The 13901-nt window shown below is 41.6% G+C and overlaps 1 protein-coding gene across 4 annotated transcripts in view; it reads right to left on the reverse strand.

Annotated features, from left to right (window-relative positions):
• The window catches only part of LMO3 (LIM domain only 3), a 56374-nt gene extending 43868 nt beyond the window's left edge, over positions 1-12506 (reverse strand). Inside the window, exons 1-3 of one of the 4 annotated variants that reach the window (XM_069861918.1) lie at positions 12307-12506; positions 12023-12088; positions 4431-4644 (exon numbers count right to left, since the gene is read on the reverse strand). In XM_069861918.1, coding sequence (XP_069718019.1) covers positions 4431-4636 — 206 coding nt within the window. In that variant the 5' untranslated portion in view covers positions 4637-4644; positions 12023-12088; positions 12307-12506. Of the gene's footprint in view, positions 1-4430; positions 4645-11027; positions 11131-12022 lie in introns of those variants that run through there. The other 3 variants (XM_069861927.1, XM_069861908.1, XM_069861897.1) reach the window with 3 other exon arrangements.
• Between the last annotated feature and the right edge of the window lie 1395 nt (positions 12507-13901).

The raw sequence follows: 13901 nt of genomic DNA on the forward strand, positions 1-13901 counted from the left end.
TGATGTACTCATCTCCATAACCATTCAGTGGTACTTTTAAAGTCTGCAGTACAAAAATCACACCAAGTTTGGGTGGTTGGCGGCGGGGGGGGATAGACTTCTGTGTCACCACCTCCTCCATACCCGATAAGGTTCTTGATGTATTTAAGGGCAAAATTTCCACCCCGGTATATTAGTTTTGTTAATCTTTTTCCTATGATGTCTTTGCCTGGCTAGGGAAATTATGCAAAAAGTAATAAAAGTTCTAATTCAATTTCCACGTTAAGAGATGGATTTGAAAAAAAAATAAATCAGAAACCTTATTCTTTGTGTTTACTAAGAGATACGCACTCCAACATTTAGTGTCATGGAGCTGGAGTTAAAACCAGAAACGGTGAAGATAATTTAGCTGCAAGAATGCCTGCTCTTCAGTAAAATGCTGCCAAAATTAAATAGGAATGAAACAGCACTTTGTAGTCATTGGTCGCTCAGCAGGGTTTGCGTAGTTAAAAACCTAAGTGAAAAGGGTGATTGACCTACATTGCTACTAGCTTAGCACAGCTGTACTTTCATATTTTCACTGCATCCAAGGAAGCTCATTATTTAATACAACTGAGTTACATGTAATTGTCAGGTTTTCATTTTACACTTTTAGGGGCCAGATATTAATCTCAAATGTGCAGCAGGCATTACTGTGCATCTGGAAATATCTGTGGCTGCACATTTGCACGCAAGGCTGAGAGACAGGATTGTGCCTAGTTGCACCTGAAATTAGGAGTCTGCCCAGGGGTAGCAGGTCCTCACAAATATGCAGAAATCAAACGAGCAGATGGAACAGGAAACAAATCCCGTGGCACCCCAAAGGCAAATGCTCTGCTTTTTCCCCTATTGTTTTGAGCAGAAGCAGCCTGGAACGCATAACCAAATCACATTTCACCCAACTCATACCTGCAGTTTAAATAAGTAATAACATTCTAGTTAACAACCAGTTTGACATGTTAACAGCCCTTAGGCTGTTAACATAACAACTGGTCATTAATGACAGTAATGACAGATTTCAAAGGGAATATTGTGGTTGTAAATGGACATGCTGCCAGTCAGAAGAGAGGACAGAGCAGGATAAGCTGATACATTAAGATGTCACTGTACAGTTCTGGAGGAAAAAAAAAAAGAAAAAGGGAAAAAAATATAACACAACTTCTTGCATATTTCAGTTACTGTAAATGGACTTGAAATACTAGTGCAAACCTAAGTTCCTTAAATTAAGTCTTCAATTTCTAACCCACAAGTGTAGAAGCAGGAGACAGAAGCCTGCAGGGGAATTATACTTTGCATATAATTTTCACTGAGTGTGTTATTTCTAACATTGAGCCCCTTCTTTACTCAAGTCAGTTCTCATGCTCGTTAACAAAACAGGGTTTGCTCCTTCTGCGGCCACCCTAACACCCGCAGTGTCATACACTACCTCTGAAACCACTGGAGTGACTTACATGTAAAGTCAAAGCCTCTCCAACCCAAAGTATCTTCCAAACTCATTACCTCATAAAGATTTGTTGCCTCCTCCCGCACCCAACCCCTACCTCAACTCAGAGAAAAAGGTTTTAATATTGTAAAATTAACTAATTTTAACAAAGGAGAGAGCTAAAGCAAAGCAAATTTTGATGTTCAGAAGATCCATATTATTTATAAAAAGCTTACCAAACTAAGTACCTCAGGGCTCAAATGCAGAACAAAAGTGTGCATCGGGGCTGAGGGAGTGTTTAGTTTTTGGCAAGCATCTCTGAATGAGAGATCCTGAAAGTATCATTGCAAATAGCCAAAGACACAATCACACAGTTTGCAAATTTAACCATGAAAGTTAAAACACCCAAACTGGGTCCATTATTGCTTATAGCATCTGTAGAATGGCTGTCTTATTGAAAGACATAATGAACACAAAGAGACAAGTTAATAAGCAATTTTAGTCTTTATAGTGTTGTGCAAGCCACATATCCTCTAGAGGGCACCACATAAATTAATAGGAAGCTAGAACAGTTTTATATTTAGGAAAGACTCCCTTTATGGTTAAAAAGGGTGGGGGGGAAGAAAAAAAAGGATAGCTTGAAACAGTAATCGAACTCTAATCTGATCAGTAGTACAAAGTAATTTGTTCTTTACATTCACAAGTGGATTGCTAAATATGAAAGCTTATTTCTCTACAAAGCTAGAGAACATTTAACTAGTTTCTACATTAGCATTAAAAAGATCACTTTTATAGGTTCACTGCATAACTAAGTAGATAAGATGCAATGAGGCAAATGACTATCTGCAATTACCTTAAGTGCATCAGCTTGAAGTTTAGTGTAAATACCAAGTTTAAATCTACACACAAGAAACTCAGAAAAAAAACAACAAAGGCTCATGACAAGATACCTTCATTAAGACTTGATAAACCCAGAGACAAATCAGAAACATCATAAAACTGATTATAGGATTTCCTATCTATGCTGGCTTCACTAGTGCCAATCTAAACATCGTGTACAATGTAACTGAAACACGAGTTTTGAATGTGGTTATGACAGATAAATATAGTTTCTTTTCTCTGAATTACATAGTATGAATTTTAACAATCTGTTAGCAAACTATTTCCTCCTTCTTCAAAGACCAGAGAGCAACAGCATGTGTATGTGCATCTTCTGGGGAAATACTTTGCTTGTATCTTTACTACTAGGTTTAGTTTTCATTTTAAACATTTGATTTTAAAACACGCTATCTAGTGCACTTGCACTTGGGAGATCCACTAAGTTCAAAGTCACCATAAATTTGGAACTTGGATCATAAAGACACAGCAGAGTTTTCTCACTCCTTCAGGCACTTGTTGTAGTAAGATTCTTAAAATGGGTTTTAAAAATCATTATCTTTCCCCAGAAGCTGTCTCAACCCCTCTCTCTAGACAAACACTTTAAGATCACAAGTAAGCTAGATTTATGAACAACTATTCTCTTCTGGTCAAACAGTTCCCTGCCAGTTTTTAAAAGTAAGTTCTTGTTACCTACTTCTTGGCAGCTCTATCATGATGGCTTTAAGACACAGACTCTGTGCTAAATTGCCAGCACTCTATCCTGCACTCAGTTCAGAGAATTAATGAGTAAAAGAGCACTTTTACGACTACGTAGTCCAAGCCCATGTCTTAAAAACTTTGTCTGTCTTTCAGTCCCAGCTCAACAAACACACAGTGTGTTTGTGATCCACTCTAGAAAAAAACAGGTTGTAACATGGAGAGCCAGAGTACCAATAGCTGTTAACACTTGAGTCTTGACTCCTGTTCTAATCCACCCATTCTGTACAACTTGGGAACTGATCAATCAGCGTGAACCTCCTATTTGGCACCAGTGCTGAAACTGAACTTCCAAGTTAATGTGTTCAAAGAGAATTTTAATTTTTCCCCAATGTATTACTGACTTGAATGTCCCTTTAAAAGGAAAAGGCTTCATTACAGGGGCAGAGGAAATATTCCCAGAAGTTCACATTAGCCTGGGGCAGCTAGTCTCATTAGGCCCTCTCTACAGGGAATGTGGGAAAGGGGCTCCTGTAGGAAATAGGTGCTCTGAGTCACCCTAGAGAGGCCTTTTCTCTCTATTTACTATTGAGAGCCTAGGGAGACCAAACTTGCAGGTTAAACTTGGCTCCTGCAAGTAGCCTTATTTGTTCACACACACTCTACAGATAAACTAGCCTCCGGCTGCTCATCAGTACTTTACTACAAGTTATACTTTAAATACTTTTGAGAAGGTAGATCTACAAGCAAACAAGATGACAGAAAATCAGGTGACAATTTGCTATCTGAGAAGTGGCAGCAGGTTATCCAGCATCCCACCCAAGTCACAGAGTTAAATCAGGACTAGAGTCAACATAAGCCAGCTAGCTATGTGGTTACTTAGCAGAGGGAAGATGGTTATCTTGGTTCAGCTTCTAACAGCTGAATGGCATCATTCATAAAATCTTCCACAAAATAAATCCCTCTGGCAAATGAAGAGGACAAAAGTGGATAGGTGAAGACAAGTGAAGCATTCTTCACTTGCAGAGTTCAAACCCGGCACTGGAGCTGGTGAAAACTAGATGCACAATTTCAGACCACCACCGTGCTGTGCGGAGGAGGGAGAAGACCCTGAGCCCTCCAGGAGCACAGCGCTGTGGGAAATGGGGCTGGGGGAGTGGGTGTTTTTTCTCTTTCTCCTCTGAGCGCAGGACCCTAGCATTAGCATCAGAAAACTGGCAACTGCCGTCATGTCTTGGTCACATCTGTTTTGTGATTCAGATTTTAGTTTTATCTCCATACTGAGGTATTTGTTTTCCTCCACATATACTCAGCCTTTTAGCCCTCAGTTACCACTTCTGCCATAGTGACTACATAGGAAGGGCCGAAAAGATTTAGCAAGTTTGTTAGTGAATGCAAGAAGGATGTGGCCTACCTCAGATAGTCTCTGCGACAAAGGATAAGGTTGGCTTTGGTGTACAACGTAGAGCCCACCTCCCCCAGGCGACAGTCACAGCAGGCACATTTCAGGCAGTCTTCATGCCAATATTTGTCCAGGGCCTTTAGAAGATACCGGTCTTTAATCTTACGGTTGCAGCCAGCACAACCTTTCGGCTTGGTGTCTGGCTGGACTGAGAGCATTTGTATACCTGAAATATAACGAGACAAGAGGGGAATGAACACAGATATTCTCTTGAGTGCAAGTCTCACCCTTTTCGCCCTCCACCCCACACACAGTTCATTAAAAAGGCAGTCCTGTAGATAGGATGAAATAACCTAGATAATCCACAGCAAGCTGAAAACAATGTTCAGATAAATCTGAGAGCAGAAACTTCCACTGCTCTAAGTTCCTCAGCTTCTCTATAACACCTCATTTACCTGGACACTTTGCTGAAAATAAATAGGATTAAAAAATTAAAATGAAAAATTCAAACAGTTTGGTTGAAAAGTAATCCACTTTCACCCAAAGAATCCAATATTAAGCAATCAAAAATTTAAATAAACAGCATATCTCTGATGACAAACATAATTCAAAATACATAGATTTAGCTATCTTAATAGAATATAAAAGCACTCTAGATTCTAAAGAAAAAAAGATTGAAGTTATTAGAGGCCCAGAGTCAGAGTTTCAGGAAGGTTTCATACAGACATTTGGGTGCCGGGACGGTGTGCTTTGTTTTTATGATTTCAGTTCTTGTTACACACATGAATGAAGAAATCAGATATCCAGAGACTTCAGTATCAGCATCTCCAGTTACAGCCTTGCAGTCTAAGGACCTTCTGAAAAATCTGATTTTTAAATAAACTGCACAAGGTCAGAGAGTTGCTAGTTTGTGAAGGAAAGGAAAAAAAAAACATAAAAGAAACCTCTGCCTTACTTTCCAAGCCTAATTTTAGCCAACAGCCAGTTTGGAACAAGGAGTACAGTGGTGTCCATTAAGTATATATACCTTTTGATCTAATAGCAGAGATTATTTAAATAATAATTCAAACACCTGAACCACTGTTTAAGGGAGGTAACTTGCCAAAGTGGAACACAGTTGAGCGAGAACACAGCAGCCAGCTTTCAGAGATCCATACAAAAATCGATTGCCCTCAGTTTTACGGTAAATGGTAAGAGAAGGTCACTGCCCCAAAGCGCTTACAGACTGGTCTCTCTTGGTTTATCACACAACTGCCATTGCATTACACTCAGACCAATTCTCTGAAAGTCATTTCTTAGAACAAGCAGAACAAGCCCTGTGGATGCTTTGTTGGACATCAAACAGGCACCAGAGAAAAAGAGAGAACTGGCACGCAGTTCGATTATTAGTTTAGCTCACTGATTTAAGGCCAGAGATGTAACTTTAAAAAAGTGCTATTCATTAAAGTGCATCTGAATACTACAGTGAGAATTTGTCAAGCCTGGGAAATGAATACTGTTGCCTACAAGCAAATCCTACCCCAAAATTCATGGTATGGCACCCTGTTATTACGTAGAAGCTGTGAAAGGTCAAATAGAGTCTCGTAACAAAGAAAAGCAAATTCAAGAGCTCCTCATCAAGAATGCTCTACTACCTACTGTTAAGAAAGCTTTCCAGTCCCAGCTTCTATCAGCAGATCTCAGTTGGTGCTGTAACACAACACAACAGACAGGCATGCACAGGGAGCTAGGATGGGAACATGTTGGGCTTCAGGTTTTTGTTTGTTTTGTTTTTTAAAGCCCTCATAGAGAGAACATGAAAATGAGGGTAACATGTGAAGCAATGGTACAGTATGAATATATGGATATAAGCACTACAAAGACAAGAGGATGAAGCGTCCCAGGATCTCTGCGCATATATATACGTAGAAGACAGTGAATTTATGTGGATTGCAGTGACTGTGGAGCCAGGTAGGTGACTTTCCAGGGTTACTCAGCAATCATCAAATTAAAACCAGTAATTCTTATCATGACATATGAACACACCCACCCTGCTCCCCTCTTTACAAGACAGTTTTATTATGCATTTTAGAGCAATATATTTAACTGTTAAATTAGCCATCCAGTGATATGCAGCTAGTTTTCCTAGTGGGTATCCCCAAGTACCACAGCAATACTGCTGCTTAACATCTAAAGCTTGTAACAAAAGTATCATGTCTGTATTTTTTCTATCAATAAGAATAAAAAATGGCATTGCTGCATTCCCATTACTCCCCAATCAATGCTACTCTCACAGCTCCTACACCACCACTTACAGAATTGTAAGATCTTGTTCTCATTCACAAGGGGGAAGGATGAGATTCAGTGACCTGGACAAGGTTTCCACAGTAAGTCTATCCAAGATCTGGGAACGAACGCACACACCTTATCCTAAGCAAGCACCATGAGACAAAGGCTGAGACTTTACAGTATTTTCAGTTGCTAACAGACTCCCCTGAACCCAGGGTACATCTATGAAGTAGCAAAATAGCACAGCTACAAAAAAAAAAAAAAAAGAAAAAAGAAAAAAAGTGTGTAAAAGCAATGAAAATATCAGATTTTTGGTAAAGAACCTATACCAGGCTGCAAAGGGAAGTCCTGTTGGATCTCTAATACATTCACTTGGTCAAAAAGCCTTTATCTGTAAAGTTGCACATCACAGTAGTGTATATACAGCCCTCCTCCTTTGCCACATAGAGAACAAATGCATAAAATCAGCCACAATTTAATTCAGCGTCTTGGAACTCAGTAAAAAAGTTCAGAAGCATGAAGGGCTGTTCTAGGACTTTAATCTTTAGCTCGAGGGAAACCAGGATAAACTAGGAGCTAATGCAGTTAAAGGCTTTAAAGAAAAAAATCTTAATGTAAAAATTTTGTCGCCTGATAAGGAAGCGGGTTAGAGAGCGGAGGCTGACAGTCTCTGATCCAGGCTGATCTACTGTCCTGCGCCATCCGAAGGGAACGAGGAGCCACAGAAACAAGGCTAAACAAGTAAACATCTAAGCAAATTGCAACAATCAAGCTTGATAATTCCTGAGGTATATGCTGAAAACACGAGGCTATATGTATTACAGTTAAAACTGCAGCTTGCAGTTTTTTTCTTGCACATACCCCTGCACAGTTTGATATATTTGCTACATGAATGACAAGGCTCTGTCTGCTTTCTTCATGTTGATTAGCTCAAGCCCTTCTTGTAGGGCTGAGCGAAAAGGGGGCAGACACCCCATGGAACTAGCTTTAGCAACTCTACACATCTATTAGCCTTAGAGAAAAGGTGGTACTGACATCTCACTGGCAGCATCTTCAAATTAGGGATTCAATCTGCAGTAGCTTTTGGAGGTAAGGAATGTTATTCTTCTCTGACAGATTCGAGTTTTTCCACACTTTACTTAAAATTAAGCTCTTCTATTTGAATGAAAGTTAAAAAAAAAATTAATTCCCAAACTACCGCTTCATTATAAAAAAAAAGTTATTTTGTGAAGCATAGACAGGTTCTAAACAAATGTAAGCACAAAATAGCACTCCAAGAAGTGTTTTACGTATATCCAAATTCCTTGCACATGCCCTTTTCTTCGCATGCCCTGGATTAAATCACTTAATTTTGAAAACGGAACATTTTATTACTTTTTTTTCTGTATCATATGAGCCACCTTAACGCAGATCACCTCACAGACCATCTCTCTTCCTTTTAATGTTCCCATAAGATCTCCAATGCAGCTACACTTTTCAGATATGCGCTCATGTATTTTTAGCTCTCTCTTAATTTGGCAATAAGAATACCTGCAGCTTACTGTCAGCCAGCCTTTCACAGGCTGTGGTTTAAGTACCCATTTATTTCTTAGGACACAGGAAGGACCCTTTCAGAGTCTGACAGCACCCAGAAAACCATCCAAACTGCTCGCCGCTGAAATATCAGGTAGCTGCACACAGCACTGCTGTGTGGCTGCCCTTCTCTCTCCCTCCCCTAGGAAAGCAGAGCTTATGGAATACTTCTAAAAAAACATACAATTCCATAAGTGCTACAAAATTCCATAAGGCTGGAGAAAAAAAGATAAAAAAATCAAACTAAACACAGTTTTCCCTTCAGTTCTGCAGAGTCCTACCCGTGCTCTGCATCACAGAGCAGATCTGTTTTCAGAACTCAGAAATTTCAGTGCCTAGTCTGTCACTGTCAAACGAACCCTCTTTATTTCACCCCAATACGCTTTCAAGGGCTTCCTCTATCCTTCTCTCCCTTCCTCCACCCCCAGTCCCTGAGATACTGCACATAAAGTGCCAAGCTGCGTCAGGAATAAGACTTCATCACTACCCACCACCTTTAGGATTTTTGAAGGGAGAACTTAACAACCTGATTCACAAGTTTCCAGATTTCCCTCAGTCTCCCCAAATAAGTTTGATGCAACTGACTCCTATCCCTGGTTATTATTATTATTGTGTGATGAAACACTACCGACTGATTTGTAACTGTAACTTCAGGATAAAGAGGAAAGATTACCTGAAAAAGGTAAATTAGACTTCGGGAGAAAGGCAGAGAAACAAAAATCCTTTTTCATTCCAATCATCAACCTTCTCAAAAATCAAAGAGAATAAAGATTTAACATAATGAACTGTATTTTGTTAGTGATGTAGCCGTGTCTGTAAGTAGGATTGGTCCCTGATGGTGCTAAGTGTGGCAACAAGACCCACAGAACTCGGTTCCTGGCTTGTGGTACACATGGTCTTTGAAAGGCATGTCAGAGGAGGAAGACTTGGATATTATTATACACTGGATTACCTAAAAACTTTCAAAGACCACTCTACCCCCATGCCCTTTAGCGGAGGCACACACATGGTCCTACCCAGTATGTACAGCAAGACAGGCAAAACTTATCTCTATTTAAAAAAAAAAACAAAACCAAAACAGTTTGGAGCAAATTAAGTATCAGTGTGCTGGTCTATAAAGGACAGCAAGCTGACAGACAATATACGGTCAACAAGAGAGTTACAGATCTCGAAGAAGATAAAAAGAATACTTTTCCAATGCTTTCCCACTTTGTAGCTTCATCCTAAAAGCATTCAGAGCCCCAATTATTCAGGACAATACACACAGAATCTTAAAAAAAAAAGTTAAGGTTTCAGAAGCTAAGAAACACTTCAGAACTCGCATGTAGCGCATCAGGAGTAGTAACTAGTTTTAGATTGGCATATAAATTGTTCTGTGGAAAATTCTTATTGCCTCCAAGACCCTGCTATTCTGAGTTATTTGACAGTTTAAGGGAAATCATAATTAAAAAAAGAGACATAAATAATAGCCTGTGCAGTGTGGTGCACAGAAATAAGTAGAACCATTTCATTTAAACTCTGGTGAGCTTTTAATTGCCTGGATTGCATTGTGAACCAGCCTAACGGTTGATTGCCTCCATTATGCTCTCTTGTTCTGTGCCATTCATCCGAACAGTCTCAGCTTCTGTAGTTAACACAACAAAGTAACCGCAACTCCATAACACTCAGGTTTGGTTTTTTTTTTTAAATAAAGATTTTAGTACTCTGAATATAGTCTCCTCTGTATACATTTGAGTTAATTTTCCATGGTATATAACTAAACTTCACCTCCTACCCTTTCTTCTACAAAGGAACCTGATTTTCAGTTTAATACTTTAGATTTTTTTTTTTTTAAATGGGTTAAAGGAGGTGGGTTGGGAAGTGGGGAAAAAGAAAAGAAAACAGAAGAGGTTAGGTAAAAACTAGAAAATGGGAATGCAGTGCCACAGCTGGGAGCAGTGATACAGATTAAAAGAATTTGGCCAACATGGCTAGTCGATTGCCAAGAGACACCAAACAAAAGATTTCTCTTCTTCTTTCCCCTTCTCTTTCTGAAAGCTAGACTGGGCCTAAAAGCTTGTTTCTCTCTGTTCGCTGGCCCAGAGCATCCCTGCAGGCTGCAGCCCCCTAAGGGACAACACAGCAAATAGATGTACCCAGATCTCAGGGATGAGAACTGCTCAGCCACCTTCTTACCCATCTCGTATGTCCCCCCACCTCTCTCCTCCGCGCCCCCCTCCTTTTTTAGAGCAGCGGTGCTGGGAACCAATTTGATTCCCTTTTTCTCCAATGCAGCTGCAAGGCTCAGAGATACTGACATTTTTCCACTCTTATCAGTTTAATTACAGTTACCATGGCAGCAAAGTGCTAGTGCTTGGCAAAGGCCAACAAGAGATTTGCAAGACTGAGTTCAATTTTGATGCAGCTCACATGCAAAAATAAAAAAATAAATAAGAAACATACACTCTACAACAAAGAATCCCTTTTGGAGTTGGACGCTCAAGCCTTTTGTGCTAATTCCTTTCCAGGCAACGCGAGGATGGGGCGATAAGAAGAAGAGGGGACAGGGAGGTGTCGGGAAAGCACGTAGCGATATTTGTTGCACCTAGCGAGATTAATTGGTTTAAAGAGCGGTCCCGGCAAGGGGTATTTAGAGCACACGCAGACACAGACGCTGCCACGGCCACGCGTTCAGGACCGAAGAGGCAAGAGAAACGCTCTCGCTGTCCCCCACCTCTCCCCATCACCTCTACCTTACAGCGCCCCGAGACGGGAGAACGGCCGCCTTACCAAAACTTTTCTCCTTTTTCTGCATGAGTTGATTTACGGGCGCTTGGAGAGCTCCTTCTCATTGGAAGCACCGAATCCCGGCAAAAAGTAGCAAGTGCCTTTTTTTTTTTTTTTTTTTTTTCAAATCCCCGGGTGCGAGGGCGGAGGGGAGGGATGCGGGGAGGGGGCACTCGGCACACCCCGCGCCGCGATGGCGAGCGACAAAGCCACATGCTTCCCCCTAACTCTGCCCGTAAGCCGATAATCCCAGCGGTCCCTGAGCTTTGTTATAACAAATGGGTTTGATTAAACTGTCACATGCGGCGTTAGCATAGCATATCGTGCACGGTATGGGGGGGGGGGGGGGGGGGGGAAGGAAAAAAAAGAAAAAAAAAAAAAAGGAAATGATTGTCGGCAGAAGTACTAATTCATAAGGGCAGCCCGGCTGCCCTTCACCCGCTCTGGTCCAGGAGAGGCTGCGGGAGCCTGGACCCCGTCAGCCCCGCTCCCACCCTGCGCACCCCCGCGCTGCCCAAAGGGTTAACCCTGCACCGAACCGGCTGCAAATTAAAACTGCTGTACGGGGGAGGCTTGTGGATTAAAGCCGGGGAGTGGGAAATTAACCGTCTCCCTTGGTAATTGAGAGCACGTTTCTTGCTTGTTGCAGAGCATCTCGAATAATAATAACAATAATAACGCGCGTGTGTGTGTGATGCTGCGATTCATTGTTAAGTTTGACTGCTATTTCTCGAGACGTGCAGTTGGATGGGTTTCGCTCAGCATCCTCCGCTTGCATGTATTTCATGTCTCATCATAAAAATAATGAAGCCTCACATGATTTAAACAAAACAGTCTCAGCAGAGCTGCAGCCTGAGTGAAAGTTGCAGTGCAGGGATGTGTGTGTATGTATTGCAGCCCCGGCTTATGACTCAGAGAGAGAGTGAGAGAGAGAGAGAGTGATGCAGACACACATACACAAATGACCCAAAGCTTATGTACACAGTTGCCTCACTTACCTTCTCAATTAAGCGATATAGGGGAGGCAGTTCAATAAGCACAGTGGCTGCTTTGTAGCTCTTCTCCTTGGGAAAGGTCAAAAAGAAGCATTGTTTGGGGAAAAAAAATAAAGAGGGGGTGGGAGAGATGGGGAGGGAGATCGCTATTCTTTAAGTTTAAAATAATGAGGTCCTCAAGGATCCGCCAAGTAATTGTGTTGACCGCATCCGAGCTACAGGTGTCCTCCTTTTAGTATCTTGCAGTCCAAGGCTGTCTGTCTCCGTCCTGGCTGAAGACAACTTACCTAAAGCAGCGTGTGAGGAGCCGAGTTGAATGAAGTCAGGGCTTTATCAGCTGCAAAATGCAATCCCTTACCAGCCAGACATAATACAGCAAAAGAAAAGGTCACTCAGTTATTACTGAGCCAGCAGAGCCCAGGCAGCTCTTGTGGAAGACCACAGAGAAGCAGCTCTCTTCCGATTTAAGGCTATTTACCTCTCTCCCCCTCCACCCACCCTTCCTCTCCCTCTCCCCCCTCCCAACTCCCCCTTTCTCTCTCTCTCTCTCCCTCTCTCTTTCCCTCTCGTTCTGCAGCTCGCTCAAGTACAGCCGCCCTCGGAAAGTGCAAAGCAGCCAGGAGACAGATTGGGCTTTGTTGGTAATTTCCCATGGTGAAAATTTACAAGCCTGCAAGTGCAGTCAGCAAAACCACATGCATATGCTAGACACAAACACCAGGGACACACACACACGCACACACAAGTGACCTCTACCGAAGCGGCTCAGGATCACCTTCCCAGAGAGTCCTCCAGAAACAGACACGGGGAAACAGGGGAGCGTGTCCCCCCCTCCCCAAATACTTTGTTTAAGCAAAACAGTCAAGTTACCTATGCATTTAAAAAAGAAGAAAAAAAAAGGAAAAAAAATTGGCAAGATACATATCTCTCTACTAATGAGTAATGAGAAAAATCCCTCAAGGTGAAAACGCTGCTAGATCTGAGCTGCTCAGGAAGGAGTGGAAACTCCAGCGTGAAAGTTTCCTGCTCCTCAGCGCGGTCCCTGCCGCCAGCAGCGCCGTCCCTGTGCCCCCTGGTCCCCTTTGCCACTTGCCACCACCCTCCCTGCACTTTTTTAAGCTGAATGCTGAAGGAAGACAAGCCGTTTGCCCCCCTACAGGATTCTCATCCCAGAAACTGAAGACGGATCCTTATTCACTGCCAAGTGGTGGAGGAGTAAAAAAAAAAAAAAATAAGCACAGGTGTGTTAATAGGTGTTGAACACCCTTGACCAAGAGACAGACAGACAGACATGCAAACACAGAAGAGATAGCAAGCTTTGATATTCAGCCACACTCACAGATGATTGTTTCTTTGTGTTTTATAATAAAGATGTTGAGCCTAGCCTACTGTAAATAAAGTTAAAAAAATCCAAAGCATCTTCCTCTAAGAGCCATCTGCAGTTGGAGAAAGACCAGATTAAGAATTTGTGAATACAGTTTCCAGACTTCAAAGTGAATATCTGTTGTCTGCTATTAGAAGCACCACACTAGATTTCCACAAAGCTTTGAAAGATGTCAGCTTACAATATACCCTAAATTTGAATGACACTCACATTATAGAAGTCTTTCAAGACCCAAGAAAGATTTAAAAGCATTGAAGTGCTCTGCCATCTACACCCCTCCCTCATATAATCCAGCAGTTCTAATAAAAATCAAAGCAACCTCAGAAATGCATATGTTTAGGACAGGTCCCCCCGCCCCCCAAGTAAGCTTCTCCCTCTTTTTTTTTTTGTGTAATATATATATATATAAATGTTCCTGGAACAAGCATACCGTGCAATGAACAATTCCTCAATCTTTTGCCCCCTCTCCCTCTAAGAAGTAACAAAACTCAGCCACAA

This window comes from Phaenicophaeus curvirostris, chromosome 1, assembly GCF_032191515.1.
Source record: "Phaenicophaeus curvirostris isolate KB17595 chromosome 1, BPBGC_Pcur_1.0, whole genome shotgun sequence".
NCBI classification, from domain to species: domain Eukaryota; kingdom Metazoa; phylum Chordata; class Aves; order Cuculiformes; family Cuculidae; genus Phaenicophaeus; species Phaenicophaeus curvirostris.